This window comes from Sebastes umbrosus, chromosome 7 (genome assembly GCF_015220745.1).
Source record: "Sebastes umbrosus isolate fSebUmb1 chromosome 7, fSebUmb1.pri, whole genome shotgun sequence".
In the NCBI taxonomy this organism is placed as follows: Eukaryota; Metazoa; Chordata; class Actinopteri; order Perciformes; family Sebastidae; genus Sebastes; species Sebastes umbrosus.
The window spans coordinates 22,996,058-23,009,971 of record NC_051275.1 but is presented as its reverse complement, the minus strand read 5'-3'; the positions used below and the strand labels follow the sequence as shown (position 1 = coordinate 23,009,971).

The window sequence follows — 13,914 nt, the reverse complement described above, 5'->3', positions numbered from 1 at the left end:
TCATACTAATAGTAAGGTAGCTAGTCTGATCACGGTAGCAGAGCTCACCCAGGTATCCAGGTGGGCAGACGCAGGAAATGTTGAGTCCTGCGCTCTCACAGTGGCCTCCATTTTGGCAGTGCACCTTCAGGCATGGATCCTTGTAGATTTCACAGTGTCTGCCTGCACACACACACACACATACCATAACCCACATAGTCTGTGTAGAAAGTAAAGCTAATTTACAGATGTGTACCTGCATCTAAAAATAATCACTCGCTCACACACATATACTGTGCATACCTTCAAACTGCGGTGTGCAGACACACTCGTAGGCGTTGATGAGATCCCTGCAGGTGGCGTAGTTCTGGCAGGGGGCAGACAGACACTCGTTGTATTCCTCTTCACAGTACAAGCCATGGTAGCCTTAATAGGACACACAAATATATACAGCATACATTAATGTTAAGAGTCGTTAAATAATTAATCATGTAATTTTGCTGCATTGCTGATGCACCCAGATGATATTTTAACCTTGAGGGGATTTACTGAAAATGCTGCTCTTTAACTGTAATCAGCCGTTAGTATCAGTCATTCACATAAAGTGACCCTCAGCGTAATTCTCAACTCTGCATGAGGTGAAGCATTTGGTGGTGATGTGGGACCTGTATGTCTGGAAAACAAACACAAGCATGGACTCATCATGAACATTAGGATTAGTCAAAACTGTGTCTTTCTCTGTGCACAAGGTGACCAGGTGTCCCGCTTTATTACAACATTCAAATCCCACCTCACCTGTTCAAACTGGCCTATTCACTGTAGGGTCCATCATTCTGTGTCATTCCCTCAACATCGTTACTGATTTATTCCCCCATCATATGTGTCTGCCTAAATGTCTCTTGTTATGTTTGCTCTGATGGTGTTTTTCGTCGTGTTTGTCTGTTTTTATCTGTTTGAGTATTTCTTTAATGTTTGTGAGGTATCCTGAAAGGCGCCACCAAATAAAATGTCTTATCATTATTATTATTATTATTATTATTATTTAGCAGCATTTCTATCCCTTGTTCCGCGCCCTACATATTGAGACAATGTTCCTCATTTTGATTGGCGTTAGGAGAGACGCTTTTCTAAAATCTGACTTTTAATGGCTGTGAAAAAGAAGCAGGGGAGGCTGTCATCACGGAGCTGTGTTTGATGTCAATCAAACTGCGCACATGTGGGTGAAGTGCAGGTTAACCTGTCACCGTCTTTGTTACGTTACGCCCAACAGGGAAAATTGCGAGTCACTATAAAGTCACAAGCTATGCAGATTTAATAGTGGAATACTAGAATTATGCGGTTGTATGCCTCCGTCAATCAGTCAAGTTGTAGGTTACATCCATGTCAGTCCAAAATGTCATCACTTCATCATTTTAACCATTGCTACATTTGTGTGAAACTGTCATAATTAGCGTATGAATTCTTGAGTTATGGGCAACAGTCACAGTGACTATCATAATCATAATCTAATCAGTTCATCCTTTGAATCATCATATTTGAAGAAATGCCCTCCAGGCATTCTTGAGATATCACAAGAATGGGACAGATGTGAGGTCACAGTGACCGTGACCTTGACTTTTGACCTTTGAACACCAAAATCTAATCAGTTCGTCCTTGAGTCCAAGTGGATGTTTGTGCCAAATTTGAAGAAACTCCCTCCAGGCAAGTTCCTGAGATATAACATTCACGAGAATGGTACGGACAACCTGAAAAGATAATGCCTCCGGCCAAGCCTGCCTCCGGCCAAGGCTGCCTCCGACGTGGAGGCATAATAATAAACGGAAATGCAGCTTCAACAAAGACTTGGAAACGACTTATAACTGGGTGAAACTGCTGGAGGGCGATTCTCAGAGTTTTCTGCAAAATTTGAGAGTTAAGGTTTATTTTTTAAGTTAGATAGACTCTCAGCATTACTCTATTTGGTTTGTTGGGATCTGTGCATGTGTGTGTGTAGCTGAGCCTTGTTTGTCTGTAAAGAGAGAGAACATGCACATAGGTGTCTGTGTACCATACTATTCCCTCTGGCATTAATACTGCAGAAAGCAGTTTCATCATGGAGTTCCTATATTCATTTTTAAAGGACTTCTTCACAACTGATCCACAGGAAAAAATCAGAGGCACAAGACAACACAACGGCAAACAGTGAAACAACACATCTTTGAATCTGCAACACCAGTTAACTGCAGATATCAATCAATTAAACGAGTATTAACTGTGATTGAAAAAGTGTATGAATATATTGTATTGTTTAAATGGCTTTGGGCATAAGGTCAAATGACATGCAGTGCACTGTGTTTTCCATAGGATGGCAGCTGTGTACTGAGGCAGAATAAGCCTGCAACATCTGAGTGCATGAGTAACAGACAATCAATTGATCTTCTGTTTCTCCCTTAATATTTAGAAGGTAAAAAGAAAAATACAAAGTCTAATGTACAGATTGTATCTGTTTTTATGGGCTAGTTATGTAGATAAAACTATTACAATCACATGAAAGACCGGAGGATACAGAGTGAATGACAGTAAATGTATCTCAATCTACGACTTGAGAACCAAAATCACCAGGAGACCAGATATCTCTCGAGTCCACTCACACGACTTGTGTAGCAATCTGTTTTCATTAGCTCCGCTCCCACTTTGACTCAATTTCTCTATCGGGTCTCAGTGCTGACAAAGTTTCAACAAACCCTCCCTGGGCCTTCGCTAACGCCTGTTTGGGGAAGGAATTAATGAGGAGCCCAGTTAGAGCCTCTAGGGTCCCGTCTGGGAAATGCCAGTGAAATGTCAAGTGCCTTTCCAAGACTCGGTCTGCTTTCTGTGGGCTGGCTGGTGGGCTGGCAGCCTCTCATGTGAGCCGGATTACAGGAAGCTGGAGGACGGATCCTTCTACATATCAGCTCCCCGGCAGCTTTCTTTCAGACGGCCAGCAGGCATTTACACAACACACATTAACTCACACACATACAGAGCAGATAAGCACACACACACTCACACACACTCACACCTCAGACAGCATCTGGCACCCTGATGAGGTGCAGAAAAAGGTCAATTTTAGTCCAAAACATTGTGTGTGTTCACTGTAATGTCTGCGATGCTAATTACAAATCACCAATTTCACCAATCCCATTAGACAGGGCGGTCTGAGTGGAGACATCTGATTGGATGGCAGCATCTGCTCAACCAGCATAGTCACAGACACAGACAATTGATTGGGAGCCACACACACACACACATACATACTGCTTCACCATGGCAACCAGACAACAGAGGATGAAAGGGGAATGAGGTGAAGTAGACGGCAGAAAGATAAAGACGAGGAAGGACAAAGGGACAAGCAGAAGAAAGAAAGAAAAATGTGAAAGAAATGCAAAATAGAAAAAAAAATAAGAATGAGGCTGTGGGGAAGAAAAAAATGTGAATAATTGGAAAGCAACGGACGACTGCTCTGCATGCCGAGACGCAGGAAGAGTGAAAGCATTTGAATAAACATGATTTATGGAGGGATTATGGACTCTAGCAATAACTCTTATAGTTCAAATATTTATAAAACTGTGTCTCTGGTTTAAAAAAAAGCTCATACATCACTCCAAATCCAAATCGATAAGTCAAAGAACAGCTGTGCATCAATTCGTCTTTGTCCTGCAGAGACTAAACTATCAAGATATGTCGATAGCATCCTGGTTAAAGCCATACTGCAAAAGAGACGCTACTGTGTAGTGCTGATGCAGAAGAATGGATAGGAGCATCAAGTAAGAGATCCAGATGGCGACTGGCTCATACATTCGACTGATAGAAAGTATAAACAGAGAGCAGTCGGGGCAAAGTGTCAAATTATGTTTATGGGCCACTGGGAAAGTAATCTATCTCAACAGCCCAGCAAGGTAATTGCAAGACAATGGATAATGATAAGTCATCATTCCACTCAATTGATTTCATCACAGAGGCATCGGTGCGAGCACCACGATCGTCCCGTCTAAAAATAACTCATCATACAGCCAGATGGTATTTACTGCTACTCTGAGTCTGAGCTCATGCTTAAAGTCACCGTCTTTTTACCTATCGCTGAGCTTTATGTGCCGGTCGTAAAGCTGGATTTAGAGAGGTGATGGATTCAGAACAAGACTCAGAAGGTATCTTATAGCTATGGATGGATTTCTGAATGGGAGTATCGAGCACAGACCTAAGAAGGTCCCAAGACTTCTGTTTGAAGTGGCATATTAAAGGGATAGTTCAGGTGTTTTGAAGTGGGGTTGTATTATCCATAGTCAGTGTATTACCTACAGTAGATGACTGTCGGCACGCCCCCGGCTTGGAGAAACAGACAGGAGTACCGACACGGGAGCAAAGCATACACTGACGGGGGCAGCAGAAAAAAACTTATTTTAGCCACTTAAAGAAAGGCTCACCTGTGTGCGCTATATTAAGAATATTTTCACCACTTTATCTTGCCGTGAGACAGCTATACAGTCTTTGTTTCCAACGGCGTACTGAAGCCGTTATCTATGCTCTTGCCAAAGCAAACAGTATCTATTGAAAAAAACAATAATTTTAGTTGTGGTAGTGGTGACTTTGGTGAATCCAAACTAACCAAAGTCACACAATAACACAACTGTTTTTTCAATGGAGTCTGATGGCTTTAGGGAGAGCATGGATGGGGCTGTCTCATAGCAAGGTAAAACTGCAAAAATATCCTAAATATAGCGTACACTTAAACTGATATTGATCTTTTAGGGTGGGCCTTTCTTTTAGGTGGCTAAAATATGTTTTGCTGGCGGCCCCGTCCACAGCAGTACATTACTTTTTGTTCCTGTGTCTGTACTCCTGTCTGTTTCTCCAAACTGGGGGCGTGTTGACCTTTATCTACTGTAGGTAATACACCTACTATGGATGGGTACCTCATACAACCCCACTTCAAAACACCCAAACTATCCTTGTAACATTTTTTTGTTAGAAAGTCAAGAAAAAAGCATTGATCAGATTTCTTTGGCTTCTGATCCTTTAATATTTGTACAGTATATCTTCCAACACCAAGTCTGCCTGGATATTTTTTGTTTCTGCTTGACAAACATAACCTGAACCACAGGTTTCCTTTGACAGTTTTCTGTAGGATTTGATATAATATTTGTGGAGAGGACTGTCAGGGTGGAAGGAAGCTTTGGGATAAATGTTGACAGGCTGTCCTCTCTAGCATGAACAAAATACTTCAGCTCAGGATCTCTTTTCAACCAATAATCTTATAGAGACCCGTCTGTAAGTGAGATTCAGCAGCACAAACACTAACTGTACTTTATCTTGAAAATAAGTTCAGACTCTATCCAGCCCCATGGCACATGTAGCATGTGACAATAGTTGTGTTTCAATATATTACAAAATTGTCAAGAGTTGTGGGAAAAACTGCTGTGATTCAATGATGTCCTATAGCACATGCTGTTTTTATTATGTAGATACTGTTCAACAAATAACTAAAAAACAAGGTGAGCTGTCCCACCTCTAACTGACTTTGGCTAAATTTGGCTCTAGATGGCCCACAGCACCATGACATCAGCGGTCAGCAGCCTCTACTAAAAGCACCCGTCACTGAGATGACTGACACTGCAGCTCACCTGGGACACACAGACACCTGTAGCTGTTGCCCACGCTGCGGCAGACCCCGTGGGCGCAGGGGTTCAGGGCACAGAAGTCCACCAGCTGGGCACATGTGGGGCCGGTGAAGCCTGCTGTGCAGCTACAGCCGAACCCCAGGGGTCCGGGGCCCTGGGCGTAGCACGTCCCGTTATTGTGGCAGGGGCCGGAGGCACACGGGTCCACCTTCTGCTCACACGTAGCACCCTGGTAGCCTGCAAACAGGGAGAGACGACGTTGTGAAATGGTAGGACGGAGAGGGAAATAGAGAGAAAATCTACACAAAAATAATAAGGAAGAAAACAGAAGCTCTGGTTTACACAACTTAGTGTCCTTATCAACTGGAAAATATCACATGTTTAGAATGCAGAGCTGACGTACATGAGCAGGCCTAGTGCCAATTCTGCAGATGAAACTCTTCTCAAGTTTGGTTATTTCAAACGAGGCTTCAAATGAAGCTACTTGCGACGAGGCGGGCAGAGCTGCACAGCAGGGGTCGTGTTTATGCAAATCAGGCTGTGCCGTGCAATATGTGACTTCAACTTCAGCATGAAATTGCACCTACTCTTCTGCCCACTAAGACCATCTCTTAATGCAAATGAGCTCGCAAATAAACGTTTGAGGGTTTAGCCGTCAGAGGCACGCGAAGACCTCTTGACTCAAATGTGAGGTTTTGTTTACTTTGACATTAAAAATCATTTACACAAACTCAAAATATGTCTGTACTGGATGTTTGAGCGTATTAATCCGTGCAACCATCCGATGGCAGCAGGAATCATGTGTTTGTTCCATCTGCAGCCTCTTCAGACTCTTAACTTAAGTGATGCACTCACACTTCATTCAGTGTGGGTACCCTAATTAAATCTCATGACAGCACGAGGGAGTAAAATATGTACACAAACAAAATTTCCTACTTGCACAACCAGTACAGTAATTTATTCCACTTAGATAGGGGCTGTCACGATGATTACGTTATCGACTTATGGTACGATATATGGACATGACCTCCATCCTTTTAGCTGCCGTTGTGTTTACATGCACGTTTGTTTACTGATGAATGTCACCAACATTTTAGCCAACATGAAGCAAGGATAAACAGCAGGGTTTTCCATACCATTATGAGACTTGGGCATTTTTTGTTAACAGAACCCAAGAGTTCATTTTATTTGTTGTTTTGTTTGTGTGGTTGGGCTTAAAATTACTGAAGTAAACTGCGTACAGAAACAACGCTATATGAGTAATGAAAACATGACATGGCAAAACCAACAACAGCGTTCTTATTGAGAATTACGTGTCATTCATATGCCTTTTCGTGCGACCGGGCTGAACAGCTAGCCTGGTTCCATCCATAGTTTAAAAATACGCCCATCAGCAATTCCTAAGTTTACTATTTACATTGGATCTCATTTGTTTAATTCATATACGAACAGAGAGAGTTACATGCTGAATATGGGTCTTTCCCAAAATGTCAAACCATCCTTTAAGCCTCATGACCACCCAGTTTTGCAGAAGCAGATGTGCGGAGAGTGACAGCACTGATCAAAGATAATCTACTGAGAAGAAGACAATAAGTGGTTTGGTTCTGTCGTCTTCTACCAACCAAAATCACCACATCATGTTTTCTTCTTTTATCCCATCCTCCTCGCTGTTGGAGACAAAAGCTGACAGTGAAAAACAGAAAATGAATCACTGCCGTTGACAGGAGTGTCTTAACTATTGTGTTGACGGAGGGTGGTTGTGTCTCTCTCTCTGTGGGGTGACTGGTTGTGTGTCAAAGCCACTGGTTTCTTCTTCACATCCTCTCATTAGCGTGTGAGCCTCTGCTTCTCTCACCTGTCCTCCTCAGCTAAAAATAACTTCCTCCCTCTTTTCTTCACCCCTTCTCCTCCATCTCACCTCCCCATGAGAGCTGCTATTGTACTGCAGAGCGGAGAAAGACTCAGTGATGTATAGTGTGCATGGCTTCTCTGATTTACAGTAACACCGTAGTAAATCCCGGTGCCGACTGCACCGGAGTGCACTCTCCATTGAGCTAATGAAGAGATCTCTCTCAAGCATCCATTGATCTGCACGACTTTATTTCACTGTGTGAGGAAGACATTTATCATTCAGCTGCAGAGAGGAAAATCTCACCCAAATCTCTTTCTCTCTGTGCTCCTTTATCGCTCCTCTGCCTCCTTCCTCATCTCCTCTTCCTTTTCTATTACACGCTTGCAACCACACAGATGCTAGCCCACACACACACACTTGCACACGCTCTTGCATAAATTTAATTTTATGGTTTAATCCACTGCTTTCCTCTGGGTTTAGCTCCTTTGCTCCGCCTAAGAACTTCCACCTCTTGAGCTCAAACATTTCCTGTTTATTTGTCTAAATATCTATCAAAAGACGCACAAACACACATTGTGACATGGGACCTGGCTGACATAGAGGAGTCTGTTCGCTCCTGCCGCCGGCATTCAAACCTGCCAACATTAAAAGCAGTTAACAGTTTATATTTAGCTAACCCGCTCGCTCCCCCGCCCTGCTAGTTCTGACTGGAGGCAGTCACAGCACTGACACTCACACTTCCTCTTCTGTCAGTATGTATACGTGTGTGTGCGTGTGTGTGTGTGTGTGTGTGTGTGTAAGTGAAAGAAAGTTAAAAAGAGTGTGGTGGTCTCTGTTGAGGAGTCTGAGTAAAAGATTTACTTGAGCACATCTGTGAAAGTCACATTATTAATGGTACAGATTTTTACTTCTTCATCACTTTACTTTGAACGAGTGAGAGTAAAAACTGGAAGGCAGTCAGAGTAGAGACCTTCTTAAAAATTGTAAATTGAATAGCAATAAGGCTAAGATTTGGAGGCATCTAGTGTTGTGGTTGCAGATTGCAACCAACTGTGTACCCCTCCGCTCAAACAATCAAATTCTTTAACTGGATATCAATTCTTCTTCGCCACCGCAAAACAGTAGCCTTGACTGTGCCGTCGCCCTGGATGTATCATGGCTGCCTCTGGCAACTACTGTTTTAGAACAGCGATGAAGAACTGATTGCAGGTAGTTTGTCACGTGACGATAGCAAACAACAACAGTGCTGTGCTAGTGGAGAGTGTAACGTTAACGGTAGTAAGAGCGAGGAAAATGTCAGCCGTTTGGCAACATTTCACAGTGGGAAAATCCAACAAGTAAAACGGCGATATGTCCAGTATGTAAGGCTTCTGCTTCCAGGGGTGGCAGTACCCGAGTAGTGTCTGAAGATTGCACCTGCAAGTCTAATTAGCACATAGACTGTCCACTGGGGAGACAACTAAGAGAACAGAGTTGTTATTTATTCCTAGCTTCATTTATTTATGTTCTTTGTAACTGACAAACTGAATAATAAAAGAAAGTTCTATTGCATTCATTGTTTACGAAGGGTTTAACCTGAGCCAGGCCATACAACAAAGATAGTAATCATATCACATCCATACATGGTCAGTAGACATCAGCTGTTAAATAATAATAATAATAATAACTATATTTGTTTTCATCACGCTGGTATCGGATCAGTATTCGGTATCAGCCGATACCACGAGTTCAGGTATCAATTTCCTTCAGGAAGGAAAAAATGGTATTGGAACATCTCTAATAATAACACTACTTTAGGAGCAACGGAAGTCAGACGGCGGCTGGTGGCACCACGTTTTTGCTCTATCTGATTCACGTTACCGCAGTTTCACAAGCGTGTCGGAGAACTACGGTGGCCTTCAGGTAACATAAAAATGTGAAAGGCTCTCTCAGAGTTTGGTTTGTCCGTGCTGGGCTACAGTAGAAACATGGTGGCGCAACATGGTGGACTCCGTGGAGAGGACCTGCTCCTATGTAGATATGAAGGGCTCATTCTAAGCTAACGAAAACACAACAATTCTTAGTTTCAGCTGATAATACACTAATGGAAACATAGTTATGAATATTATATTCCATCATTATCCCATGAAATGTTACACACTGTCCCTTTAAGTTGACATCCTATAGTCCATTTAGTTGTTATTTCTCTCTATCTATGTTATTTTTTTTTTGAGATATGCTGCTGAAGGGGAAACAAACGGGTGAAAATATTACCTTCTATCCCTGCAGGGTGAATCTATTTAAACCTCCCTGCCTCCCTTGTGATGAAGCAAATAAAAATGCAGCTTTTGCTCTCAGTGATCACAGAGAGTTGATGCATCTCTGATGACATCTGCTACAGCCGTCACGCCATCCATCATTTTATTTTATTGCTTCTGTCTGTGCAGGAACATTAGAAGACAACTTGGAGGTGATTTATGGGCTAGGAGGGCAGATGTGTATCTGTGTCTCTGTGAATGTTCATTTGGCCGTTTGAGTGTGCTTACATTTCTTTACCTGTGGAGGCCACTACTGTACAAATGAAGTCCTAATTACCATTTATACTGTAAAGCATCCTACTCTTTTCTGTTGTTGAGAAACACGAGCGAACAGACTGAAAAGAAATTGTGACCTCCTCCGAACAAAAGAGACAAATGAATGCAGGAGGAACAACAAACTTATACAAACTTTGTATTCTCCTTTCTCTTTGTTATCTCTCCCTGTTCTACATACTGAGAGGTTTCACACAAAAGATACGTACAGCATTAATGAAATCCTTTTTTGATGCAAGATGAAATGCTCTCTTATACAGGATCCACGTCAAAAAAAAAATCACTCTGGAGGAAAAATATACTTTTGATTATTTGCCCGGAGGCTGTGTATTCAAATAGACATTAAAATCTTCCTCCTCTGATGTGTTCATCAGTATGGATGCACATCTCTCTTCATCTCTGTGTGCTTCTCTAACACACACAGACGTGTTGTTGTCACTTTAAGGAGGACGTTAAAATGACTCACTGCCTGGAGTCCTACCCCAACCTTTACAATAAACACTTCTTTTTCTGATTTTCATCTTAGAACATACAAATGATGCAGTGGTGTCGTTTAACAGTCACATAAACCTTTACCTCAACCTGACCTCACCCTAACCCGTCCCCATGACGCACAATGTGACTGCATGAACAGATTTATGAAAACAGGATTTTTTCTGTATGCAGAGTGTGATTTCCCTGCAGGGGTGTGCGAGTGTTATTGATCGATCATTTGTTAAACAGCGTGTCCTATACTGAAACATCCTTTTCTATCGATTTCCAATTTTGAGTTTGTATGAGTGGAGCTGTTCTTTTTTCTGGTCAATTATATTCCTGCTCATCTCTAAGTTTTTCTATTTTATTATTATTATTAGAGGAATCACTCCTCAATTTACTCTTCCAGAGGTTTCTTCCATTTTTTCCCCATTACGCCTCGTTTCCACAGAGTTTTGTTTTGTGTACGTAAATCATTATAGTGCACGGATTACGCCCCCTAGTGTTCAACGCAAGGAAATGCATCTCTTTATGGTTGAATACAAACGCCCCCGCAGATAAGGGAGGGAAGTTAATTTTGTTGGTTTTTCGCTGTCCAGTCTAGACAAGTCACATTTATATTAGGGCTGTCAAAGTTAATGTGATAATAACACCTTAACGCAAATTTGTTCTAACGCCACTAGTTTCTTTAACCAATTTTAGGTTGTAGCAGGCTCAGTTTTAAAGCTAGAGTGAAGATACTGGTATCATATGAAACTAAGAAAATAATGATTATTATTGATATTTGCAGTATTTATGAGAGAAATGTGGATTATGTTGTCATGTTTTGTTATGTTGAATTATTTCACAGCAGACATCTATTCATGTCATAGTAAAAAAGGCTAATAACTAATAACACAAAGGATGGCTCTGTTCTTTTCAAGTGTCACATTCAGCCATGACAGGGAGCTAGCATGCAAAACACCATGACCCTGACACTGAAGCAGCTAAACGGATTTAAGACATCATTATTTTAATATTTAGGGTACACCTGTTTTTCCTACTGTGACATCTCAAAATATCTTCTGTGAAAAAGACTTTTATGATTTCATAAATGTTCTTTTAGTCTCTAACAATTGATTAAACAGAAAACCGTCCAATGCAGTGTTACATGTTAATTTGTCAAAAAGTTCCCTGAGACACATCATGAAAGTTTCTCGCACCAATTAAGAGGTGCTGCTGTGTTTCTCACCGCCGTTTCTCTCATATAATAAAAATAACTACACAAGAGGTGGATTATGAATTCCTTTCCTCATTGGAGAGCTTGTCTTTTAGTCAGCAGCAGATTAACAATACAGTCAGGAGTTGTAGCGTGAGTGAACCGACTGCTGGGAGCTGTACCTGGAACAATGAAACAGCCTTCTCGCCAGCTTTTACATCCATCTGCTGTCTCTTTATTTATGAGGCCAGGTCCATTGTTACCTAATGTTTTCCCTGTATTTTGTACGTGTGTGTGTGAATACACCGGTACATGGTGTATGATGTTAATCGCAAACTAGTGCGCTCTTGTTGAGAAACGCTGCTTCGGCAGAAGTTTTGCGGTCACAGATTTCCCTGGAGAGGCTGATGCAGGTCGCTGAGGCTATGAAGACTAATTAGAGTAGAGGAGGAAGGTTTAAATTAAGCATCTCAGTGGCACAGATACCGTTAAACACGCAGCAGACGCACAAGACTGTATAATAACTTGAACCAGACAGCTGAAAAATACACACACTATTGCAGGATTCTCACAATTTCTGTCTATATTTCCCCCCTTTTTTTCCACAAAGAAACACAAACATCAGAAGCTGTTAGAGAGGGATTTTTGGGAGAGATGCTCGTGTCGTGTATATCTATTAATTATTGTTAATTTCCTTCTAAAATGTCCAGTTGATTTCTTTCAAAACAGATGACTTAACATTTAAAAATTATAATACCATGCACTCAGCTCTATTCTTAACACACACAAAGCATTTATTTATGGCACACACCAGTGATCGATACGATACAATATGATGCGATGCAATGCGATGCAATGCAATACGATACAATACGATACGATACATTACGGTACGATAAGATAATATACGATAAGATAATATACGATACGATACGATAATATACGACACGATACGATAAGAGGCTGCACAACAGCATGTTTAAAAGCAGCTGGAACACACCCTGATAACAGGGAAGTGTTCATCACTTTAAGAATACATGACACAACAGTGTTAAAAACGTCTTTTAGCAGCTGAGAAGGGATGCTGTCTGAGGGGCAGTTTGTAGGCCGCAGATGATGCACTACCTCTGCTAATGAGGAAAATGATGCAGGCTCAAACCGATCAAAGACCACCAGGCACAGAGGAGAAACAGAAGGGTCTGTGGCCTCAGGAGGACCTCAGAGCAGTGATCTTATCAATAAAAAATGTTAGGAAGTCTTGGCAGAGTGCAGGGGTTGCTACAATATGGTCTGTGGTATCTTGATAAGATACGATACAATTCAATACGATAACATACAATAAGATATGATACGATACTATACGATTTGACTGGATACTATAACATATGATATGATATGATACGACACGACACGACACGATTTGATTCGATAACATATGATACGATACAATACAATACGATACTAGCAGTTGCGGTACAAAGTAGGAAAGGGTGCAAACATATAGAGTGCGACTATAAAATATCAATAAAGGTGCAAGTATAAAAAACAATCAATCAATAAACTGGGTCCCTACCTTCGGGACAGTAGCATCTGGGCCCGGCCAGGCTGCTGAAGCAAGTGGCTCCATTCTTGCAGGGCTGAGCGAGGCAGTGGTCAACCAGCAACTGGCAGCGCTCCCCTTCATAACCTGATAAACACACAGTTTATAATCAGACTACTTGATTTATTTCATTATATTCGGTCAAATGCAGCTAAAAGTGATCTGTTTAACCCTCATCCTATAACCTATGTAACATACAAGGACTACCGACTGGGGACCAAAGAATAAACTACTGTAACAAACAACCATCATAGCAGAATGTTAGCTTACTTCTTCTCAAAACATTATTAGTTAAGTAATTAATGTCATCTGGAGAAAAAAAAGATTATTATTATTTTAGGAAAGTCGGGATATCTGTGTCTGAGGATGAGGGTTAAGATACAGATAGAGCAAAACAAAGCCAACTTTATTACACAAGCACGTAGTGACAAGAATTAAACAGTTTGAGTTTTTGTTATTTTTCACTTGCATGTAAATGTTTGTCTGTTGTCTATAATGCTGTAGATTTTTGTGTGAACCCCATGAAGAGTAACAGCTAATGGGGATCCTAATATAGAAATACAGAATTATGTAAATAAGTCATTAATGTCCACAGAATTTGAGCC

At 41.3% G+C, this 13,914-nt stretch overlaps 1 protein-coding gene across 1 annotated transcript in view; it reads right to left on the bottom strand.

Moving 5' to 3' along the window:
- Positions 1 to 13,914, bottom strand: part of dner (delta/notch-like EGF repeat containing) — a 63,301-nt gene that overhangs the window by 4,452 nt on the left and 44,935 nt on the right. Inside the window, exons 7-10 of the mRNA XM_037774983.1 lie at positions 13,283 to 13,396; positions 5,619 to 5,852; positions 283 to 405; positions 49 to 162 (exon numbers count right to left, since the gene is read on the bottom strand). Coding sequence (XP_037630911.1) covers positions 49 to 162; positions 283 to 405; positions 5,619 to 5,852; positions 13,283 to 13,396 — 585 coding nt within the window. The remainder of the gene's footprint in view (positions 1 to 48; positions 163 to 282; positions 406 to 5,618; positions 5,853 to 13,282; positions 13,397 to 13,914) is intronic.